Below are 25,054 nucleotides of genomic sequence, written 5' to 3' on the forward strand. Positions count from 1 at the left end.
CACGCGCTCAGTCCTATTGATTCCTCGGGATGATGACATTTTTAATGTACTAATTTTACATCTACAGTATATATGGAGATGCAACAGACTCCAGCTTTGTAGCATTTGCTGTGTGCACTACATGACTGTTGCAGCCACAGTGGAGGAGTATGGCGCAAGCTTTACTGACATCTGCAAGATGGGTCCAGTAAGGTTCCCAGGTTCTGCTGGATCAGTGCAGGCAGTTGGGTGGGCACGCACGCACGCACGCACGCACGCAAGCACGCACGCACGCACGCACGCACACACACCTGACTCAGTGTCTCCCTGACAGGTACTTGTACTGGTCAGACAACAGAGGTAACAGATACCCCCACATAGAGAGGATGGGGATGGACGGCACCAACAGGAGCATCATCGTTAAGGATAAGATCTACAAGCCCTACAGCCTGACGTTAGACTACATCAACGATCACATCTACTGGAGCGACAACAACGAGAAACACATTGAGCTTGCCAACCTGGATGGAACCAACAGACACACAGGTAACAAATACACGCACACGCACACGCACACGCACACACACACACACACACACACACACACACACACACACACACACACACACACACACACACACACACACACACACACACACACACACACACACACACACACACACACACATACACACACAGGGTTGGAAGAAGTACTTAGATTATTTACTTACTGGAGTCCCCCAGGGGTCTATTCTAGGCCTCTCCTTTTATCCTCTTTACATTAAATATCTTTTCAGAAAATAGCAGATCTACAAGCTCATAATATGTTGCAGTGTGATGCGTTTTGAGCTTGTAGATCTGCTATTTCCGGTGAATGTTTGGCACAGAATAGTATAACTTGGGTTCATGTGGTTAAATTAACACTCCATAGTGTTACTGTGGATAAGAATGGATTATGTTCATTTTTACATGAAAAAAGAAAGAAAAAACAAGGAAAACAGTGAGAATATTATTTACTTTTGTAAACTTTATTGATGCATTGTAACTCTTGTTATAATATTCTTTATAATGCTTTGTTCATCTATTTTATAATATTGTGACTCTTTTGGTTTTGTGTGTCTGTAGTGAGTCAGGACATCCACAGCATCTCTGCTATTACTCTATTTGAGGATCACATCTACTGGATAGACTGGGGGACCGGCTCCATCTACAGAGCCAACAAGACTCAGGGAACCAACAAGATCAGTCTCATCAAGAACCTGAACAGACCATATGACCTCCACATGTATCGCCCCTATAGACAACCTGAGGGTCTGTACCACCTACTGTATACAACACTCTCACTATTTTCTCTCACTGGGGGCGGCCATAGCTGAGTGGTTAGAGAGCCCGGCTGGGCAGCCAGAGGCTCTACAGTAGTTGTAGCAGGTTCTATTCTAGCAATGTGTCTGTGTGTCCCTGAGCAAGACTCTAAACCCCTAATAGCTCTCAGAGCGCCTTAGAATGGCTGCTCACTGCTCCTAGTAGTTATAGGATGGGTAAATATTGTTCTGTTATAACCACACATATGGATCACATGTATGTGTATCACTGCTCCAACATCTTGTTTACAATGAGAGAGAGAGATGGCAGGAGCGCTACTGGTATCCCTCAAACCACCGGTGCTCATGAAAGGGAATACAATGAATGAGCAAAAAAGGAAAGAATGTGCCAAAAAGGCACAAAAATCCAGGTCCAGGCACTCAGGTGGATTTGAAATTAAAAAGCCTTTATTGGGCAATGGGCTTACAGAACATTAAAAAACACCAACGCGTTTCGGCAAACGCCTTCTTCAGGGTGTTGCTGACAGCAGCAACACCCTGAAGAAGGCGTTTGCCGAAACGCGTTGTTTTTTTTGCTCATATCTTGTTTACAATATTCACCATAACTTTACATGGATGAATTACTGTTTGTGATTTAGTTTTTCCTTTAGCAAGGTAAGAGGAGCATTTACACTGCAACCCCCTAGTTGTTGTGTGGCTTATTTGCTTTATTCTAACATATAGGTGTGTGTTCTCATGTTTGTTCCATGTGTGCATGTTTTCTCCACCCTGCAGTGGCCGGTCACCCGTGTCAGACCAACAATGGAGGCTGCAGTAACCTGTGTCTGCTCTCACCTGGAGGAGGCTACAAGTGTTCCTGTCCCACCAACACCTACTTGGCAGCTGATGGCAAGCAGTGCATGTCCAACTGCACTGCCAGCCAGGTGATTCATCTCGCCTTTATTTGTGTTACGCTGTATGACTTTGTGTCTCATGTCTGCTTTTGAAACATTACTGATTCTAAACATAATCCTCTGTCTCCCCCATCAGTTTGTTTGTAAAAATGAAAAGTGCATTCCGTTCTCGTGGAAATGTGACACGATAGACGACTGTGAGAACTGCTGTGAGTTGAGACCTCACGCACGCACGCACGCACGCACGCACGCACGCACGCACGCACGCACGCACGCACGCACGCACACACACACACATCGTTGGTAAAGAACGATGGACAGTTGTGTGTTGTGTAACTTTAGAGAGTTGATGAAGCTACAGGAAGACTGTGGTCACTTGTAGCTTCAGTCAACAACCTACACAGTCTGCTTGACAAACTGTCATTTAGCAGACACTTTAATCCGAAGCGACTTAAGATAAGTGCATTCAACATAGGTAAGCAAGAAAACTACTAATCACCAGAAGTATTAAGTGCATTCTCTTCTAAAACAAGCAACTAAGAGTATAAGGTAAAAGTGCAATATATCAGCTACCTACTTTCTTAAACAGATGAGACAAATACGAAAATGAAATGATAGGAATCTAAATAAACAAATTATGTGTAATAAAATTAGGTCAGTGAAGATCTCAATTCAGTTCAACTGATTATCCTTTGGCATTATGCAGTAATTAGATTGTACAGAAAGTGACACAATTAATTGTATTTGCGCTATCAACAAACTATATGTCCTAAAACTGTTGTCAGTACTGCAATACATATTATTTTAATCTATTTTGATATAAATCATACATTTCATCATTAATTATCAGTCATTCCCAGCTTGTGAATATCAAATAAATATCATCAAATAGGTGAAACAAAGGATTTATTTCAACACATCAACAAGCTGCTGTATTAGTAGAGAGGATCCATGTTCTCTGTTACAGTGAAACTCATGTATTTGATGATTTTTCTCCTCAGCTCAGTCAATGAGGTTGGTGAATGGGACTAGTGTGTGTTCAGGCAGAGTGGAGGTGAAGTCTAATCAGTCGTGGGTCTCAGTGTGTGAAGGTGACTTTGACCAGCAGGATGCAGAGGTGGTCTGTAGGGAGCTTGGCTGTGGGGCTCCTTCAGTCCTCCAGGGGGCGCTCTATGGAGAACTGGACACTCCAATGTGGTCCAAAGAGTTCCAGTGTGAAGGCAATGAATCTGTTCTCCTGGACTGTGGAACCTCAGACTCAACTAGAAACACCAGCTCACTTAATAAGACTATTGAACTCACCTGCTCAGGTAAGAGACTTTAGGTTTAGATTATTACTTAGCAAAATATGATGTATTTTATTTTATGTATATAGTAACATTATTACAGTGAAGATATCTATATCTCTTAATTCAATGAATGTTGTTTGTTATAAACAAACCGTTTATTTTCATTCCTGTATACATTTTTATTTTAATCTCTTTTTATATAAGTCATACATTTCATCATTCACTCATTCCCAGCCTTCGAATATCAAATAAATATCTTCAAACAGGAGAATCAAAGGATATCTTGTCTTTTATTTCAGCACATCAACAAGCTGCTGTATTGGTAGAGAGGATCCATGTTCTCTGTTAAAGTCAAACTCATTTATTTGATGATTTTTCTCCTCAGTTCCCCAGGTTAAACCAACACACAACTCAACAGGTAAACAAAGATGAAAGAAGAACAACTGATAATAGATTACAGTCTTGAAGGTATTTATTAATGTAATGCTTTTTACTGCTTATTTTCTGTACAGAGTCTGATGATGTCAGGCTGGTGGGAGGAACCAGTAACTGTAGTGGCATGCTGGAAATGAAACACCAGGGAGAGTGGAGACCATTGTTGGCTTGGTTTGACTGGAACAGGATGTCATCATCTGTAGTGTGTAGACAGCTGGACTGTGGCTTTGCTGTCTCAACAGAATTTACTTCTCTTTCTACACGTCAAGCTGGATGGGTGATTCCATCTTCCTGTGTTGGCTCTGAGTCTTCACTGATGGAGTGTGGACCAGTAAAGTCTTATGATTCCACTGTCACACTGAAGGTGAACTGTTCAGGTAAAACAATTACTTCAACAATGACACTAATCTTTACACTCTCTTATATCATTGCCCTCTCTCTCACACACTAGCTTGTCTCTATAGCTGTCTCTACTGTGCATACCATCTGTCCCTCTATATCTGCATGTCTGTGTGCCTTTAAAAGTTGTGTCATTATCAATATGCATTTAAAACGTGCCATTTCGTTTCATCTGAAGTTCACAATTGATTCAGTCCATTTAAAATAGTGATTAGACACGTTTACAGAGCTCCATTTGTTATTTGAAGTTTATTTTACTAGATGAATACATATTGAGTCACATTACTGGATAGTAGAGCAGATAAGGTCTACTCTATTTTTAGACTTAACTCATTCCCTGCCAGACTTATTACTTGCGCCTGTGAAGCAGCGCAAGTACTGTATTCAGGGTCGTCATGTCGAAAGGAGTACACAACATATACACAGCGTATATTAGTTATATAGTAGTATATTAGTTATATAGTAGCAAGTGTATTAGTTATATAGTAGTAAGTATATTAGTATTAAGTATATTAGTTAGTATAGTAGTTATATAGTAGTAGTAAGTATATTAGTTATATAGTAGTAAGTATATTAGTTATATAGTAGTAGTAAGTATATTAGTTATATAGTAGTATATATTAGTTATATAGTAGTAGTAAGTATATTAGTTATATAGTAGTAAGTATATTAGTTATATAGTAGTAAGTATATTAGTTATATAGTAGTAGTAAGTATAGTAGTAAGTATATTAGTTATATAGTAGTAGTAAGTATATTAGTTATATAGTAGTAGTAAGTATATTAGTTATATAGTAGTAAGTATATTAGTTATATAGTATTACGTATATTAGTTATATAGTAGTAGTAAGTATATTAGTTATATAGTAGTTAGTAGAGTACTTATATAGTAGTAGTAAGTATATTAGTTATATAGTAATTAGTTATATAGTACTAAGTATGTTAGTTATATAGTAGTAGTAAGTATATTAGTTATATAGTAGTAAGTATATTAGTTATATAGTAGTAAGTATATTAGTTATATAGTAGTAAGTATATTAGTTATATAGTATTAAGTATATTAGTTAGTATAGTAGTTATATAGTAGTAGTACGTATATTAGTTATATAGTAATTAGTTATATAGTAGTAAGTGTATTAGTTATATAGTAGTAGTAAGTATATTAGTTATATAGTAGTAAGTATATTAGTTATATAGTAGTAGTAAGTATATTAGTTATATAGTAGTAAGTACATTAGTTAGTATAGTAGTTATATAGTAGTAGTAGTAAGTATATTAGTTATATAGTAGGTAGTTATATAGTAGTAGTAGTAAGTATATTAGTTATATAGTAGTAAGTATATTAGTTATATAGTAGTAGTAAGTATATTAGTTATATAGTATTAAGTATATTAGTTAGTATAGTAGTTATATAGTAGTAGTACGTATATTAGTTATATAGTAATTAGTTATATAGTAGTAAGTGTATTAGTTATATAGTAGTAGTAAGTATATTAGTTATATAGTAGTATATTAGTTATATAGTAGTAAGTATATTAGTTATATAGTAGTAGTAAGTATATTAGTTATATAGTAGTAAGTACATTAGTTAGTATAGTAGTTATATAGTAGTAGTAAGTATATTAGTTATATAGTAGGTAGTTATATAGTAGTAGTAGTAAGTATATTAGTTATATAGTAGTAAGTATATTAGTTATATAGTAGTAGTAAGTATATTAGTTATATAGTAGTAAGTATATTAGTTAGTATAGTAGTTATATAGTAGTAGTAAGTATATTAGTTATATAGTAATTTGTTATATAGTAGTTAGTTATATAGTAGTAGTAAGTATATTAGTTATATAGTAATCTATATATACATTTCTAAACCCAAAACCCCCCCAAAAAAACTGCCACTGTGTGGGACTAAACACAAAAACAACAAATCAATGTCACTAACAAGACACGCCACAACGTGCAGAATTACTACGCTTAGTCTGTAGGCCACTTCATACTGCTCAGCACACATCTGCCCCCTCGCAGCAAAATTAATTGCGGCCAACACAAACTCACAACATTACAGTCGGCCATGTTGTTCCTTAGCGTCATCGCCGACCACCGCCCAACGAGACCCAAGTGAGGTCAGACAACACACTCCATATTTGGGCATAGCTCCATTGGGAACATCTCCTATTATGGCTTTATATATTATAGAGACCAACAAACACAAAGCACCGCGCAGCGGATAGGGGGGAGGGGCGCGGAGCGCCCCGACCCTCTAGTATATATACAAAGATATAATTATTATATATACAGTAGAATCATGCCCAAGGAAGCTGCAGCACTCAACATGCCATGGTCCTTGGCATGTCCATGTCCTTGGCATGTCCATGTCAAACTTCACATGTCCTGCCATCGCCAAGACAGTAAATTTTCAGGGGATTCCCAGGCAATAAGAGGGACAAAGAAGGGCATTTAAAATGCTGAATTATTTTGATGATCACTGCTTTTATGATGCTAATTAATCTAAGTAACTGGTCAAGGACCTCTTCAAATCACCTTTCGCCTCATAATGAGTCTGACAACTTCTTCAACACACATTCTTTTGTTCTCATGTATATGGACCATATATATTAGCCTGGTAAACCCTCCCTCCGGAAATCTCATTTCCATTTGATTTCAGAAAGGAGTCTGGTCTGAAACGCCTTTCTCCAATAATCGCTCTGCTCGCCGAGCCGACGAGCCTATCAGCGTCGTCGCTCATTGTTCTGTGATTGACAGCGACAGTTGGCCAATCAGGTGGCGAGTTCGAGTGAGCCCGAATGAACCCGAGTGCAGCCTGAGAGCCGCCGAAAAAAGACGAACGGCAGCCATTGTTGTTTGTGCGAGTGCCTTCACTTCTTACTTTCAGTTTTATAACGCTTTCAAACTTCTTTTTTGAGGCACGGAATTTACTTATAAGATATCGTTTGGATAGAATTTAGTTGTTTAACTTCATATATGTGGTCAATTAATCATGACAGAGCCTATTTAAAAATATAAATTTAGAGAACCGGCAGGGGCGGGGAGTGACATGCATGTATCCCAATAAGGCAACCTATTTTCGGCATGGCCGTCCCAAAAGTCCCGTTGCGTCACATAGTCTGGAGCTCGTCAAAATGAACTGCTCATTGGCTGAAGGGGAAAACGATCATTGGTTGAAGGGGTTGTCAGTCAACGGTATTACTCCCGCCCAACTCCAGCCCACAGCGATTATTGCAGAAAGGCGTTTCAGACCAGACTCCTTTCTGAAATCAAATGGAAATGAGATTTCCGGAGGGAGGGTTTACCAGGCTACATATATATACCATATGGACCATATATGGACACCAGAAGTAACTCTACTTCCTGGATTGGAAGTTTTGACTATATTTTAAAAATAACATTTGTTTGTTTACTATCTTTTTTTTCAGTTTTTTTTCTCAAGGCGCAAGTTAGCAATTGACAGATTGCAGTCTTGTTTCTGGCTGTGTTTGCCCACTGCCAGCGATTTAGTGTTTTTTATAACTTAAAAAGTGCACACATTTTTTTTTTTCATTATGATCGCACGTCCAATCGTTTCTAAACATACAGGCGATCCGTGCACACCGCTCAGACAACAAACATTCCGAACGGGGCGGAGTCTCTCTCCTCCAGCCCATTGTAAAAACACCATGTATCGCCATGTGAACGTCACGGCTCACTACTTTTTTACCTCGCCACAGACCTCGCTAAATCCCTTATGATCGCATGTTCAACTGTTTGTAGACACACAGGGTAGTTGTGTGAGTGGCCCAGAGAAGAAATTTTCAATCGGCGACATTCCATTTTGCAGTAGTAGCAGTTTCAAAACAGTGTTTCTAAACAGCATTCCATGGCGGAGAAAGACAAAGCCGAGAAAAGACCGTTTTAGAGGGGGACTTAAACAGGAAGCAGGCGGAAACGAAAATCTTTGATTGACGTAGTCTCCGTATCGGGTGTGCTACAATGAAATGTGTCACTTAGAGAGATGAAGGACGGTGAGATCTTTTTTTTAATTATTATTTTGCAATTTTTTTTTATTTTTTACGTCAGTGGCAGATTTGTTAATTGGAAAAAAATATGTTTTTTTACGTCAGTGGCAGTGAATGAGTTAATAGAGTATGTAGAGTTCCAGATGCATTCTTTAAAGATTCATGTATCCTCTGCTGTGGTTTAATGCATTTACTTTTAAAATCATAATGCTTACTCTCTCGCCATACTGCACAATACACCCCCCCCCCCTCTCTCTCTCTCTCTCTCCAGAGTCAGTGAGGTTGGTGAATGGGACTAGTGTGTGTTCAGGCAGAGTGGAGGTGAAGTCTAATCAGTCATGGGTCTCAGTGTATGAAGGTGAATTTGACCAGCAGGATGCAGAGGTGGTCTGTAGGGTGCTTAGCTGTGGGGCTCCTTCAGTCCTCCAGGGGGCGTTCTATGGAGAAGTGGAGGGTCCAATGTGGACCAAAGAGTTCCAGTGTGAAGGCAACGAGTCTGTTCTCCTGGACTGTAGAACCTCAGACTCAACTAGAAACACCAGCTCACCTGACAAGACAGTTGAACTCACCTGCTCAGGTAAAAGACAAACTATATCTTTGGATTATTCAAAAAGAAAGACAAAGAAGCGCTGCAGGGATCATTCAGTGGCTATGAGATAGGTGCTCTTTGGTGACACAGGTAGGGTCATATAAACAAAAAGGATTTCCAAAGAAGTACTGCTTGCCAAAAAGGTGTGAAATGCAGACTTACAAAGAAAATAATTCCAAGGCACTCCGTCTCACGTGAAAAAATGTATGAATTTATTTAGAGCAAGGCAAATGAGTATGACCAATCATACTCATTTGCCTTGCTCTAAATAAATTCATACATTGCATACTTACCAAAATATGAACTATTATATGTGATATGAATCTAAAAGTGCTGCATACATTTGTAATAACATTAGGAGAGTGAAGAAATCTTTATATCCAAATTCAATTCAGTCCATTGTATTATCTCTTGGCATGATGCAGTAATTAGAATCACAGAGGGTGACACAATGAAAGTTATTTGCTATCAACAAACAAACTGTTAATTGATATTACTGTATACAACTTGTTTTCATCAATAAATGGCATCAAACAGGAGAAACAAAGGACATCTTGTCCTGTACAGAATGTCGACACATCAACAAGCTGCTGTATTGGTAGAGAGGATCCATGTACTCTGTTACAGTGAAACTCATTTATTTAATGATTTATTTTCTCCTCAGCTCTCCAGGTTACACCAACACACAACTCAACAGGTAAACAAAGATGAAAGAAGAACAACTGATTGTTTACAATGCGTTCATGTAGTAATCATGTATCCTCTGTGGTGGTTAAATAATGTAAACTTTTAAGTAATAATTATTTCTCTCTCACAATACTTTGAGCGAGACGGGATGATATTGTTTCTCATTTATTCTAAACATCTTCTTTCTCTCTCTCTCTCTCTCTCTCTCTCTCTCTCTCTCTCTCTCTCTCTCTCTCTCTCTCTCTCTCTCTCTCTCTCTCTCTTCAGAGTCAGTGAGGTTGGTGAATGGGACTAGTGTGTGTTCAGGCAGAGTGGAGGTGAAGTCTAATCAGTCATGGGTCTCTGTGTGTGAAGGTGACGTTGACCAGCAGGATGCAGAGGTGGTCTGTAGGGAGCTTGACTGTGGGGCTCCTTCAGTCCTCCAGGGGGCGCTCTATGAAGAAGTTGACACTCCAATGTGGACAAAAGAGTTCCAGTGTGAAGGCAACGAGTCTTTTCTCCTGGACTGTGGAACCTCAAACTCAACTAGTAACACCAGCTCACCTAACAAGACTGTTGAACTCACCTGTTTGGGTAAAAGACAAGCTATGTCCTTGCTTTGGATTTATATTCTATAATACAAGTCATTGCATTGCATTAATGTTTACTCTATTGACTCTTTACAGTGAGTGATAATACCAGGTTGGTGGGAGGAGTCAGTAGCTGTACTGGTAAACTGGAGATGAAACACCAGGGAGAGTGGAGGCCAGTGGATGGTGGATTTCACTGGAACCCGAAGTCATCATCTGTAGTGTGTAGACAGCTGGACTGTGGCTCTGCTGTTTCAACAGAAAGTAGTTCTGGTTTTACACATCAACATGTATGGAGGATTACACCTTACTGTGCTGGTTCTGAGTCTTCACTGAGCGACTGTGTCATAATGGAGACTTTTGGTATCAAACGGAAAGGTTTGATTACAGGCAGACCCACAGTGATCTGCTCAGGTAACGAAAAACAATGACTTAAACATTGACAGCAATCTACAGTCACTCATTTAATCTGTCTGTCTGTCTGTCTGTCTGTCTGTCTGTCTGTCTGTCTGTCTGTCTGTCCATCTGTGTGACTAACCATTCATCATTTCATCAGTTTGCATGCGTTTGTGTGCGCATACGTGCGCGCGCATGTGTGTGTGTGTGTGTGTGTGTGTGTGTGTGTGTGTGTGTGTGGGGGGGGGGGGGGGGGGGACTCGTGGGGGCTTTTAGTCTCCTATGAGCTATTGGGGAGGATAATGGTCCCATTAATAATAATGAAACCATTATGGATCAAAATGCATCCATAATGGTTTCATATATATTCAATAGTGGATTCATAAAATTATTTTAAACTAGACCATACCCTTAAGGGGATATGAGCACCCAAAGTGTGCAGTTTGGCTTATGCGCTGAGAACAGACAGTTTATCAGGGATGGAAAGTGAGTTTGTACTGTGTAGTGCAGTGGTTCTCAAACTTTTTCATGTCAAGGACCCCCAAATTGACACTTGTTAGCCCGCGGAGCCCCATTTGAAAAGATATGCCAGGGACCCCCATAAGAGAAGATTTTTTTACGGCTCTAGCAGTGAATCTCAACCATTTTAATTTCAAGGACCCCCAGTTTGACATGCATTCGGGCTACGGACCCCCATTAAATGGCATTTCTATCTCTTGGACCCCAGTTTATATCGTAAAATCTATGTTAATTTAACTCTGAGAGTGTACAAATGGAACCCAATGGACCCGTTAGAGTCCATTTGGTTCCATTTGTACACTCTCAGAGTTACAGACCCATACGGGTCCATTTGGTGCCTAATCTATCATTTAGCTGGGGACCCCCTGGAACTCCCTCAAGGACCCCTGGGGGTCCCCGGACCTCACTTTGAGAGCCAATGGTGTAGTGTGTACACACACACACGCACATCCCGTCGTGGAGGCACAGAACACACACAAACACTGGCGCATAATACAGATCTAACAGGCGGAGCCGTCGGCCGTCACCAACACACACACACACACGCGCGAGCCGCCGTGAGCGCGCACAAACACATACACACACACACACACACACACACACACACACACACACACACACACACACACACCACGGTACATCCTCATGCGGCCCGTGGCCCGTCGCGAACACACACCCGGGCGTCACGCATACACAAATAATGTACATTGTGACACATGCCTCCTCAACATGCATTCACACTCTCTCTCTCTCTCTCTCTCTCTCTCTCTCTCTCTCTCTCTCTCTCTCTCTCTCTCTCTCTCTCTCTCTCTCTCTCTCTCTCTCTCTCTCTCTCTCTCTCTTTCTTCAGAGTCAGTGAGGTTGGTGAATGGGACTAGTGTGTGTTCAGGCAGAGTGGAGGTGAAGTCTAATCAGTCGTGGGTCTCAGTGTATGAAGGTGACTTTGACCAGCAGGATGCAGAGGTGGTCTGTAGGGAGCTTGGCTGTGGGGCTCCTTCAGTCCTCCAGGGGGCGCTCTATGGAGAAGTAAACTCTCCAATGTGGACCGAAGACTTCCAGTGTGAAGGTAATGAGTCTGTTCTCCTGGACTGTATAACCTCAAACTCAACTAGAAACACCAGCTCACCCGACAAGACAGTTGAACTCACTTGCACAGGTAAAAGGCAAACTACACTTTAGGTTTGGGTTATAGTTTTATAATGAACATAATAGTTTTTTTTACGTTTACTTTCTTGTCTCTACAGAGTATGATGATTTAAGGTTGGTTGAAGGAACCAATAACTGTACTGGTCTACTGGAGATGAAACACCAGGGAGAATGGAGACCAGTGGATGGTTGGTCTGCCTGGAACCTGAAGTCATCATCTGTAGTGTGTAGACAGCTGGACTGTGGCTCTGCTGTTTCAACAGAAAGGAGTTCTGGTTCTACACATAAACCTACGTGGAGGATTACATCTTCCTGTGTTGGGTCTGAGTCTTCACTGAGGGAGTGTGGAACACAGATGTCTGCTACTTCCTTGTACATACTGGAGGTGATCTGTTCAGGTAACAAACTACTACTTCAGCAACAGTAATATTTACTGGTTGTTTCACAGCCACAGGAAGTAGGGGTGCTGAGGGTACGGCCGCAACCCCAGCCCTGGGTGCTGCACCCCCAGGAGGTTAAGAACTAAACATTAATGTGTTCATGTATTTTCAGTGTATAATGTTTTGTAATGATGCAACAATATTGGCATTATCGTGATATCACAATAACAAATATATCTCAATATTATTGTGGGTCTCTGACGGCAACAGCAGTAATGAGAGTGAAAAAGCCTCTACTTTGTATTGAGTAATCTGTAAAGTCTGATTGTTAATACTGCTGACAATCATGTTTTTTATCATGAAAGTGTACTCTCTTGAAATATTCTCTCTCTCTCTCTCTCTCTCTCTCTCTCTCTCTCTCTCTGAGTGGGTGTGGGTGTGCTGTTGAGTGTGTGAGAGCGTTTGTTTATTTGTTTCTCTTCGGAGAGGTTTTTCAAAACTTTGTTTCCATATTTTTTTCTTTATTTGGTGAGGTTGGTTTATATTGGTTTTTTTCAGGTTTGGTGTTTCTTTTTTTCGGTCGGCCAGCTTTGCTGGTTGGCTTTGTTTGGTCGCGGTCATGAGTATGGCCGGGTTGACACGAAAGCACGGTATTAAAATTGCCTCTGCTACCCCCCCTTATTCAATAGAAGAATGTGGGTTAGCTGTAGGAGAAGTGGTAGGTTATGACAGCGTTAAATCCGCCGCTCGAATGAACGGTGCGGTTGTGATCTTTGTTGACAGCGTCGACAAAGTTAATGCTTTGATTGAGAAGGGTGTCACGATAAATGGTTCTTTTGTTTCAGTGTCTCCGCTTTCTACACATGCTAAGAAGATCATTATTTCAAACGTTCCGCCGTTTGTCAGTGATGGTTCTTTGGAAAGGGAATTATCGAGATTTGGAAAGCTTGTTTCCCCGATTACAAAGGTGCTGTCGGGGTGTAAATCTCCGCTGTTGAAACACGTTGTTTCGCACAGAAGACAGGTTCTCATGATCCTTCACAAAAATGAAGAACTAGATATAGTGTTTAATGTTAAAGTTGAGGACTTTGATTACACTGTATATGCAAGCTCTGGGTCTTTGAAATGCTTCAGTTGTGGGGTAGGGGGACACTTAGCTCGAGCCTGTCCCGAGAAGAAAAAAAAGGCTGACGCTGGGAACACAGGGGAGGGGGTGTGGGGGAACGCGCAGGGTCAGAATGGTGTGGAGACAGCGCAGGCAGAGCAAAAGGGGACAGAGCAGGAGACAGGAGAGGAACAGGATAAGCAGAATGATGTAGGGCAGGAACAGAATACAGCAGACATCAGTCATGAAGACGATGTAGGAGTTTCTGGTAAAAAAGATGATGAAGTAGGAGCAAATCAGATGGACACAGATGAAACAGTGCAAAACAGTGATGAGAACAAGGGTGCAGGTGCTCTCAAAAGAAAAAAAGAAAAAAGTGATAATGTCTCTCAAGCAAAGAAAGGAATGAAATTCAGTAATTTCATACCACAGAAAAAACAGACAGCTAGTGTGACTACTGGAGACACAGATGATGAGGAGGAGGAGGAGGAAGAGGAGGAGGAGGAGGAGGAGGAAGAGTGGTGGGAAGAGAGTGATGGGGACAACCAGTCTCTAGCTGGTTCTCCTTGTGAGCCTCTGTCTGGTCTGTCTGGTGTTGTTAGTGATTCACAGGGTTCGGGTGGGTCACAGCAGGAAGCTTTTTATGACATTTGGCAAATTAAAAGATTCCTGCAAGTAACAAAAAATGTGAAAAATGTACAAATTGGAGATCATTTTGAAGATAAGGATTTGTTTACAAAATCTATCAGATCTCAAATAAACAAGAAAGGAGAGGATTGTTTTTCTCAACCAGAGGTGCACAGGCTCAGAAAATGGCTAACCAAAGCTAAAAAAAATGAAAGTAAAACCGCACTGTAAGACTGGCTATTTTTTATGTTTTTTGTTTTTTTGGCTGTTATTCCTCACATCAGAGATCATGAGTGATTTCAAAGTTTCCACTCTTAACATTAATGGGGCCAGAGATGTGAGGAAAAGAGCATGTTTATTTGAAATGGCAAAATTGAAGAACATTAATGTATTGTTTATTCAAGAAACGCACAGTGACACTTTAAATGAGACTGACTGGAAGAAAGAGTGGGAGGGGGAGGTTATTTTAAGTCATCTCCACAGTAGCAGTGGTGGGGTTGCACTTCTTTTTTCCAGTGATTTTATTCCAAGGTCATTTGAAATAGAGGAAATAGTGAAAGGCAGACTGATGGTGGTAAGAGCCAAATATGAGCTTTTTACTATGGTGTTCATTAATGTATATGCTCCTAATGTGGGACTTGCCAGAGTTATGTTTTTAGATGAATTAAGTAAGGTGTTAAGTCTGTGTGGGCCTGATGAATTTTTATTTTTATCTGGTGATTTCAATTGTACAGAAAATGATAATTTTGATAGGAACCATGTTGAACCTCATGGTGCTTCAAAACGGGCTATGAAACAGCTGGTGGAAACTCACAGTTTGACTGATGTTTGGAGGGGAATGCATGATAAGCATAGACAATACACATGGGTTCAGAACAGAGAGAATTTGTTTTCTATGGCCAGGTTAGATAGAATTTATTGTTTTAAGCATCATTTTAATGTTTTTAGAGGGTGCAATATACTGCCTGTTGGTTTTTCTGACCATTCCATGGTGTCTTGTAATGTGTTTATTGCCAATGTTAAACACAAGTCTGCGTATTGGCATTTTAACACTGCTCTGTTATTAGATACGCACTTTAAAGAGAGCTTTATTTTTCTTTGGCAAGTTTTTAAAACTAGAAAGGGAGATTTTGCCTCTTTAAGACAATGGTGGGATTGTGGAAAGGTGGAGATTCGAAATTTTTGTCAACAGTACACTTTCAATGTCTCTCATGATATCACTAAATCCATGAATGATCTGGAGATTGAAATAGTGGAACTGCAGAATACTGCAGCTTCCACAGGAAATCGAGGCAGTATTGATGACCTCAAAAACAAAAAAGCCATACTGGCTGACCTGCTGGGCTCCAGAGTGCAGGGGGCGCTGGTCCGGTCCCGCTTCCAGAGCGAGGCTCTATTGGACTCACCATCTAAGTTTTTTTTCAGCTTGGAGAAGAAAAAGGGGCAGAGCAGATTCATCCACGCTCTGCGCTCTGCCAAAGGACAAATGTTGACTGATGCCAGTGAGATACGACAGAGAGCTGTGGACTTTTATTCTCATCTGTACAACAGTGAGTATAGTGAGGATGAGGAGGCTTTCGATTCTTTCTGCAGTGGGCTGCCCAAGGTCTCTAAGGAGATCAACAAAGAACTGGAGGCTCCTCTAACTTCAGAGGAGGTCTATGCAGCACTGCAGAGTATGCAGGGGGGCAAGGCCCCTGGTGTCGATGGACTACCACCAGAATTTTTTAAAGAGTTCTGGAATGAACTAAAAGAAGATATGATGGATGTTTTTAATGAAAGTTTTAAGGAATCTTGTCTGCCACAGAGCTGCAGGAGAGCAGTTCTGACGTTGTTGCCCAAAAAAGGTGACCTACAGGACATAAAGAACTGGCGACCAGTCTCTCTGTTATGCACGGACTACAAAATGTTGTCTAAAGTACTGGCCAATAGGCTGAAGAAAGTGATGGACCAGGTCATCCACAGGGCCCAAACATACTGCGTGCCTGGCAGGTCCATTGTTGACAATGTGTCACTAATTCGGGATCTTTTGGACGTCTCCGGTTCTTTGGGCATAGATGCTGGTCTGGTTTCGTTGGACCAGGAGAAGGCGTTTGACCGCACTGAGCACTGTTACCTCTGGAAAGTCTTACAGAGGTACGGCCTCAGTGATGGTTTTATTGCCAGGATTAAGGTGATGTATGAAGACATTGAAAGTGTACTGAAATTTAATGGGGGTCTATGTAAACCTTTTAAAGCAACACGAGGAGTAAGACAGGGTTGTGCGATGTCGGGTATGCTCTACGCTATTTCTATTGAACCTTTGTTGCACAATATTAGGTCTTGTATTAATGGTTTAAGTTTATCTGGTTTCAATACACGTTTTTTTTTATCTGCATATGCGGATGATTTAATTGTTATTGTTCAAAGTCAAGATGATGTAACAAAGTTAGCGAACTTAGTGGAAACTTTTGGCAAAATATCATCTGCGAGAGTTAACTGGGCCAAAAGTGATGCATTAGCAGTTGGGAAATGGTCTAAAGGTCTTCCTCAGTTGCCTGGAGGGTTAATATGGAAGAGGGGAGGCTTTTTAGGAGATGAGCAGAGTGTACAAAGAAATTGGGAGGGAGTGGTGGAGAAGGTGGAGGGGAAGTTGGCTAAGTGGAGGTGGCTGCTACCTCAAATGTCTTACAGAGGAAGAGTCCTTATTATTAACAACTTAGTGGCTTCAACACTCTGGCACAGATTAAAATGCATGGAGCCCCCTGCTGGGCTGTTGCAGAAAATACAATCCATAATGAATTCTTTTTTCTGGGATAAATTACATTGGGTCTCTCAGAGTGTGCTCTACCTACCAAAGGAGGAGGGGGGTCAGGGGCTAATACACCTGAAGAGCAGAACAGCAGCTTTTAGGTTACAGCACATTCAGAGGTACCTAACAGGAAGTGATGATGTGGTCTGGAAACCTGTAATGAGTACCATCTTAAAAAGAATAGATGGGTTGGGTTGTGATGCTTCATTATTTTTAATGGATTGTAATTTTATTCATTTGCCTAATTTGACTCCTTTTTATCAGGGATTGTTTAGGGCATGGACTCTTTTTGCTTGGAACAGGCTGGAACCTGCAGCATCAATGTTTTGGCTCCTGGAGGAGCCTTTAATACATGGAGCCCGGTTGGATGTTCAAGATCATAGCAAGCCTGGACTTACTCGGCGGTTGGTTTCAGCTGGAGCAGTGAAGCTGAGACACATTGTGGATGTAGCAGGTCCAGGTCTCTATAACACAGAGGCTGTGGCTTCTGTGCTGGGTTTGAGATCACATCGTCACACCAGGGACATTCTAAACGAGTGGATTAAAAGACTGAGTGGTGAAGAATCAGAGATGCTACAGGATTATTTCAGAGGGTCAGAAGTTCCTGATGAAGGGGATCCTTTCCCTGAATTGGGTCTTGAAATAGACACAACGGAGCTGACAGGGCCTTTAGTGAATTTTGATACTGAGGGGAAAAAAGACTTATACATGTTGAGTGGGAAGGCTCTATATAAACACTGTGTTCATGCTATGAACAAGACAGAACTGAGTGGGAGAACGGACACTGTGTGGAGAGAAAAACTACAGGTTGAGGACAGCTGCAAGCCAGTGTGGAGGTTGTTGTACAAACCACCTCTAAACAAAAGATTAGGTGATCTACAATGGAGGATCCTGAAAGGAGCACTAGCTGTTAACACCTTTGTCACAAAGATAGATCTCACAGTGTCAAACGAGTGTCCGTTCTGTAAGGAACCTGAAACTGTTTTTCATTGCTTCCTAGAATGCAAAAGGCTTGGCATTCTTTTTGAAGCATTGAAATGTGTGTTTTCAAATTGTAATGTGATTTGGTCTGAAATTGCTTTTATTTTTGGTGCTGGCTACAAAAAGGAAAATGCAAAAAAGTGGCAACTGTTGAATTTTGTGGTGGGACAAGCTAAACTTGCCATTTATAAAAGTAGGAAGAATCAATTATTAAATGTTGAGGGGGAAGAACTTTTGCCAATGTTTAAAGCATTGGTGAAAGCCAGAATTAGGGTGGATTTTGGTTTTTATTCACTTATGAATAATGTTGATGAGTTCATATTTCAGTGGTGTCTCGATGAGGTTCTATGTTCTGTTGTGGATGAGCAGTTGGTTTTTGATTTGGTACTATTATAGGTTTTTAACAATTTTGACTTGTGGCTCCTTGATATGTACTGTATGTTTTGATTAAGTTTGTCATTATTTATTAGAAAATAAAGATGGTTTAAAAATCAAAAAAAAAAAAAAAATCTCTCTCTCTCTCTCTCTCTCTCTCTCTCTCTCTCTCTCTCTCTCTCTCTCTCTCTTTCTCTCTCTCTCTCTCTCTCTCTCTCTCTCTCTCTTTTCTCTCTCTCTCTCTCTCTCTCTCTCTCTCTCTCTCTCTCTCTCTCTCTCTCTCTCTCTCTCTCTCTCTCTCTCTCTCTCTCTCTCTCTCTCTCTCTCTCTTCACTCTCTCTCTCTCTCTCTCTCCAGAGTCAGTGAGATTGGTGAATGGGACTAGTGTGTGTTCAGGCAGAGTGGAGGTGAAGTCTAATCAGTCATGGGTCTCAGTGTATGAAGGTGACTTTAACCAGCAGGGTGCAGAGGTGGTCTGTAGGGAGCTTGGCTGTGGGGCTCCTTCAGTCCTCCAGGGGGCGCTCTATGGAGAAGTGAACACTTCAATGTGGGCCAAAAAGTTCCAGTGTGAAGGCAACGAGTCTGTTCTCCTGGACTGTAGAATCTCAGACTCAACTAGAAACACCAGCTCACCTAATAAGACTGTTGAACTCACCTGCTTAGGTAAAAATACAAAATATGTGTTTTGTTTGGATTATCATTTTATAATGACATTAATATTACTTTTTTCTTTTATGTTTACTCTCTTGACTCTGTACAGAGTCTGCTGATGTCAGATTGGTGGGAGGAATCAGTAACTGCATTGGTATACTGGAGATGAAACACCAGGGAGAGTGGAGACCAGTGGATGGTTGGTCTGACTGGAACCTGAAGTCATCATCTGTAGTGTGTAGACAGCTGGACTGTGGCTCTGCTTTTTCAAGAAAGTGGAATTCTGGTTTTACACGTGAACCTGTTTGGTGGATTTCATCTTCCTGTGTTGGGTCTGAGTCTACACTGAGAGAGTGTGGAACAAAGGTTTCTGGTAATTCCACTGCCAGACTGGAGGTGATCTGTTCAGGTAAAACAGTGACTTCCTCAATGATATATTTGAATTATATATCGATCTATCTATGTACGTATCTGCCTAATGTATGTTGTTTGCACATTCACTTTAGTTTTAGGATGAATGAGAACCTGTGTTCTACTTTCATTACATTTGACCAATAGCTTTTGATTTAAAATGCATTTTAATTTTGAAAAAAAGAAAAATCGTACTTGTGGGTCTTGACAAATTAGCTGATGAATGTAAATCTAGACCGGAGTCTTAGGTTTTATTCAGTTTAGAATTAGATATAATGAGGTCATCTGTCTGTTTAGAGCCAATGATGTTTATAATTAACTTTTTCCAATATTTTGATCGTTGTCTCATTTGACCTTATTGTCATTGTCATTGTCTCTCTAACCCTAACCCTAACCCTAATAAATGTGTTGTTCAATCAATCACCTCTGTCTTGTTACAGATCTGCCGGTTAATCCAAAGATCACCTTCTTCTCCTCCTCCTTGAACGGGGTTTCTGAGGGCCAGCATAAGGGGCCACAGGTGATGGAGGGTTACAGCTTCTCCATCACCTGCTCCATTCAGCCACAGTACCTAGGAGGGTCCTTCCACCTCACCTTCACTGGATCTAACACAACACACAACTACACCCAGCCAGCTGCCAATCACTCTGACAACTTCCTGTTTCCTGCAGCAAACCACGCCCACCAAGAGAACTACAGCAGTTACAACACAACACAAAACCGCATCCAGTCAGCTGTCAATCACTCTGCCAACTTCCTGTTTCCTGTAGCAGACCTCACACACCACGGGAACTGCAGCTGTATTTATCACATCAATGTTTACTCAACTGACTTCTACTATAAGAGCCAGTTCCTCTCTGTCACTGTCACAGGTAACCAGAATTAAATAGATTTGTCAACTCACAATATGAAACTCAATCAAGCATGCTTGAATATAACAAAGTTATACATGTTGAAAGAATTATGTCAAATGCACTTTGTAATGATTGTTCTTTACATGACATTTGATGTTGTAAAATATTTCTCACAGCTTCTCATCTGACATCAAACATCCTCAAAGTTACAGTCATAGGCCTAATGCTGCTGCTGTTGGTGGTGGTGATAATCATTGTCCGCTATTGTGTCTGGAAGGTAACGTATACATCTTTATTCAATATTTATTCATCTTTATTCAATACAAGACGGAATGCAAATGAAGTAGTTACACTGTTTGTATGGAAGAGAACCTGATCCGATCCAGTAAGATAGAGTTGTGTGCTGATGTGTTTCTCCAGGCCACCAGAAGGCAGAGGTTAAGAGTGGAGACCAGAGTTTATTATAATGTAGGACGGGAGAACGTTGAGATGGTTTATTATAACACTGTTGGTTCCGATGCTGAAGCTGGACCCAGTGAAGAGACAGAATATCACCAGTATGAAGAGATAAATCTCCAAGGAATGTCTGAAGCTGGACCCAGTGAAGAGACAGAATACCACCAGTATGATGACATAGATCTACCACCAGGGTCTGAAGCTGGACCCAGTGAAGAGACAGAATACCACCAGTATGATGATATAGATCTACCAGGAGGGTCTGAAGCTGGACCCAGTGAAGAGACAGAATACCACCAGTATGACGACATAGATCTGCCAGGAGGATCTGAAGCTGGACCCAGTGAAGAGACAGAATACCACCAGTATGACGACATAGATCTACCAGGAGGGTCTGAAGCTGGACCCAGTGAAGAACCAGGACACCACGTGTATGAGGTGGATCTCTAAGGAGTTCATGTCACATCCATCACATAACTGTCCATCACCTCAGTCAAGGTTTGAACATTTACACTGAACTGTAAATGCAGCAGAAAGACCAAGTGAGGTTTAGAAGAGGCAGATAAAATCTTAAGTGAAAACATTGATGAGGATACAAGTCAGAAGAGCTCTGTGTTTGAAGATCAGATCACATTGGACTGTGTCTGTCTTCACCCTCATGGTGTTTCATCATGTCATTATAACTATCAGTAATTCAATACATGCATCTATTGATCCTACTGTACACAATGCATGTCTATGCAGCCCAGGTGTTTGTGTCATTGTTCATTAGTCATTCAGCTCATAGATTGTCACACAGTGAACCATCAGAGTCTGAGCTACACAACTATTGATCTCATTACATGTGTTTCTATTGGCAAAATAGAATGTGATGTGTTAATAAATTATGTATATAGATTTATTTTATAATTAACTTCTTACTTTTAGATATTTAAGCATTACATATTTTTAACACTGCTTTTGAGGATCTGTTAATAAGTATTATTTATTAACAGCTGGTGCTGCTTTTAATATTTAGACCACACTTTTTGTAACCCATTTTTTCACCCAGTGCCAATTGCCTAAGCTTGTAATCCCGGGCGCTACTCTCCCTCTGCCAGCCAGGGAGCCCCAAACTGAGCTCATGCTTCCTTCAATGCATGAGGAGTGAGCAGGCCGCTTCTTATCACCTGACAGGTGACATTTTATTGTTAATTACAGTCATGCATTGTGCCCGTCCTTTTTATATTGGGAAAAATTGCTGTTTGATTGCTGTTTTTAAACAAGGCTTATTATGAACAATACATCTTAAGGTTTTTATTGGATAACTTAAGGTGTCTTTGGCTTTAAGCGTTTAGAGGCAGCACCAGCTGTCTTGTGTGTAATTAACGGGTAGCACATAGTGCCAACGCATAGCGCAGGGATCAAAATAGGGCCCTCAATGTATATTAATATTTTCTTATTTTGTTACTTATCCTTTTATGTTATGTAACATAATTTGGGTTGATTTCTCGTTTTGAACTTGATCCATTATGGATGAGCCTATAGGATCCATCCAACCATTCAAACCATTATGGATGAGCCTATAGGATCCATCCAACCATTCAAACCATTATGGATGAGCCTATAGGATCCATTGTGTGTTTCAGAAGCAGAAGGACCTGAATGCTTCTTTATGATGTTCACTGTTTATTAGTCATGTGACAGCAGTGTTCAACACTTACATTCATACTATATGTTATGTTTGATGTTTAATCTTTGTTACTGTAAGAAAATAAAAGCCAATAAAGATGAAACTGCTGAAGTGTTCCTCTCCTAAATGTGTTGTGTGTAATATGGGACGTTGTCATGGTTACCATGAACACAAACACATCCAACAGGTTTTCAATAGTTTCATAACAGCAGGAGACTCACAACATTTACAACAGGCATGTGATGAAAGATTATCACTGATCAATCAATGACTGATCTACTGATCACTGATCAATTAATGTCTCATCTACTGATCACTGATCAATTAATGTCTCATCTACTGATCACTGATCAATTAATGTCTCATGTACTGATCACTGATCAATCAATGACTGATCTACTGATCACTGATCAATTAATGTCTCATCTACTGATCACTGATCAATTAATGTATCATCTACTGATCACTAATCAATTAATGTCTCATCTACTGATCACTGATCAATTAATGTTTCAACTACTGATCACTGATCACTACTACTACTGATCAATGTGTATTGAAGGATTGATTCAGGCTCTATAGCCAACAATATGGGGTGCCAGTCAAGACCAGGGAGTCAGACAGTCCTTTTAGGGTTTTTACTTGCGAATATAGGGCATCGCAGTTCCGCCCACTTCCTGGTGCCGGAATTAAATACTCAATGCATTTTTCCCATTGACTTTTCCAAAAATATTTATATCAATTAATTTAAGCCTAGAATCAAGCCATCCAGGATCCTGGTCAATCATGACCATAAAACCTTTTTTTCTGTGATTTTTTTTTATTTTATATTTAATGATATGATATACTATATTCAATAAATACCCTTTGTTTTTTTTGCCGTTTTCAAAAAAGTTTTTTCACAGAATCAAACGTTTTATGGTCATGATTCACCAGGATCCTGGATGGTATGGCCGGAAGAGGAGTTTACATTCCATAATTCTACTGCTTACAGTGATACTGTCTTTATGCCACACCCGTTGTACCCATAGACATATAAAGGTAGACGCCTCCTTCAGCTCTGAGGCATTGGTATCTCGGGCGCCATTTTAGAGTAGGCAAGCTTCCGCGTGTGTCACAGAAGGGGGCGTTCGGTAGGCCAATCAGAGGCAGGTGGGGGGCGGGTCTTTTCGTAAGAGGCAGCCGTGCAGCCTCTTGGGGGGGGGGGGGGGGGGGGGGGCAAGTGCCCCCATGCCCCCCCCTAAAAATCGCCTATGATGCCCATACATGTTGATTTCTGTATCTGTCTGTCTCTGTCTGAGTTTTGTGTGAGGCATGTACAAATAAGTCCAGGACATGACATCATGGTGCTCCACAGGTGTCACTATTTCTAATATGAACATTTTTTCAAGTTAAAAAACTAAAACAAGTATTTGAAAATTATATGTATATGAAAGTGTGTTATAATATTAGTTTTATAGATAACATCATTATCCATTGTCTTCATTATAGGAAATGTAATGAGTGAATTTTAACATTTTTATAATTGAAAACGAGATATATTGAAAGATGAAACCCTAACCCAACATTTTAAAAAGTCTTCACATGGATATGAGTGCATAACAAGTCAGCTATGAGGTGGGAGGGGAAAAAAATGAAAATACAATGCAAGGGTTAAATCAACTGGTGGCCCGAGGGCCACATGTGGCCCCCCCCTCCACTTAATGCGGCCGGCAGGTTAATATCAGAATACTGATATATTATTGATTTCAGCCGTTACAATTCCAAACATGCAAACATGACCCCCTTTAATTACTTCAGTCTATATTAGTAGCTTAATGACTAATATTACAATTATATTGTCTTTTTTGATGTCCAATGTATTTGTATTTAAGTTCATAAAGTGAACATCCCAACGTATAACTAAATGCATTGGAAATAAATAAAAAATGTTCCAATTCAAAAATAGCAAAACAAATAAATAAATCTGAATTCTAATAAAAAAATAGCAGATCTACAAGCTAAAAACACGATGCGTTTTGAGCTTGTTGATTACCATTCTTGCTACTTTTGTGTGACATAGAATGGCAAGGTACGGCATTAATTTACGAAAAAAGTAAAAATATGGAGATGACCCCCAGGTTGAGAACCACAGCGCTGTAAAAAAAACAGTCAAAGTGTGTGTGTGCGTGTGTGTGTGTGTGTGGGGGGGGTGGGTGTGTGCTGCCACCTTGTGGCTGCCGGGTATCAGTGCATCCCAGAGAGAAGGAGGAGGAGGAAGGAGGGAGGGAGAGAAAAGACTCTTTTCTCTGGAGAGAGAAAGAAAAAGAGAAACGGATCTGATTGTGAGTGAACAGCTGAAACATCCTGCTGTCCCCTGGATCACTGGATCACCAGTGGATCTCTTTTAGGATCCACCAGGACAATGAATGAATGACTGTTGGATACATTGTAACAGGATCTGAATCACAGCCAGATAAAGCAAAACCAACCCAGGGTGACGTCATCACAGCAGCAACAGGCAGTAGTGGTAAAAGTACT

General features: G+C 40.5%; 2 protein-coding genes across 3 annotated transcripts in view; both read left to right on the forward strand.

Annotated features, from left to right (window-relative positions):
- Positions 1–360: 360 nt before the first annotated feature.
- On the forward strand, positions 361–21,312 carry LOC311047043 (scavenger receptor cysteine-rich type 1 protein M130-like; the record flags this gene model as incomplete). The annotated part of the gene is made up of 15 exons (XM_084059626.1): positions 361–525; positions 1,105–1,290; positions 2,076–2,224; positions 2,331–2,403; positions 3,869–3,901; positions 3,996–4,295; positions 8,597–8,902; positions 9,579–9,611; positions 11,936–12,241; positions 12,330–12,629; positions 18,848–19,153; positions 19,251–19,550; positions 19,993–20,424; positions 20,583–20,683; positions 20,827–21,312. The coding sequence occupies exons 1-15, from the start codon at positions 366–368 to the stop codon at positions 21,310–21,312; spliced, it is 3,471 nt and encodes a 1,156-aa protein (XP_083915752.1). The 5' UTR covers positions 361–365.
- A 3,511-nt stretch (positions 21,313–24,823) lies between these two features.
- LOC311048032 (anoctamin-9) overlaps positions 24,824–25,054 on the forward strand; it is a 39,732-nt gene continuing 39,501 nt past the window's right edge. Inside the window, exon 1 of one of the 2 annotated variants that reach the window (XM_084061029.1) lies at positions 24,824–25,049. The gene's annotated coding sequence lies outside the window, so the exon portion shown is untranslated. The remainder of the gene's footprint in view (positions 25,050–25,054) is intronic. The other variant, XM_084061030.1, reaches the window with a different exon arrangement.

This window comes from Gymnoscopelus microlampas, assembly GCF_963454915.1.
Source record: "Gymnoscopelus microlampas genome assembly, chromosome: 6".
NCBI classification, from domain to species: Eukaryota; Metazoa; Chordata; class Actinopteri; order Myctophiformes; family Myctophidae; genus Gymnoscopelus; species Gymnoscopelus microlampas.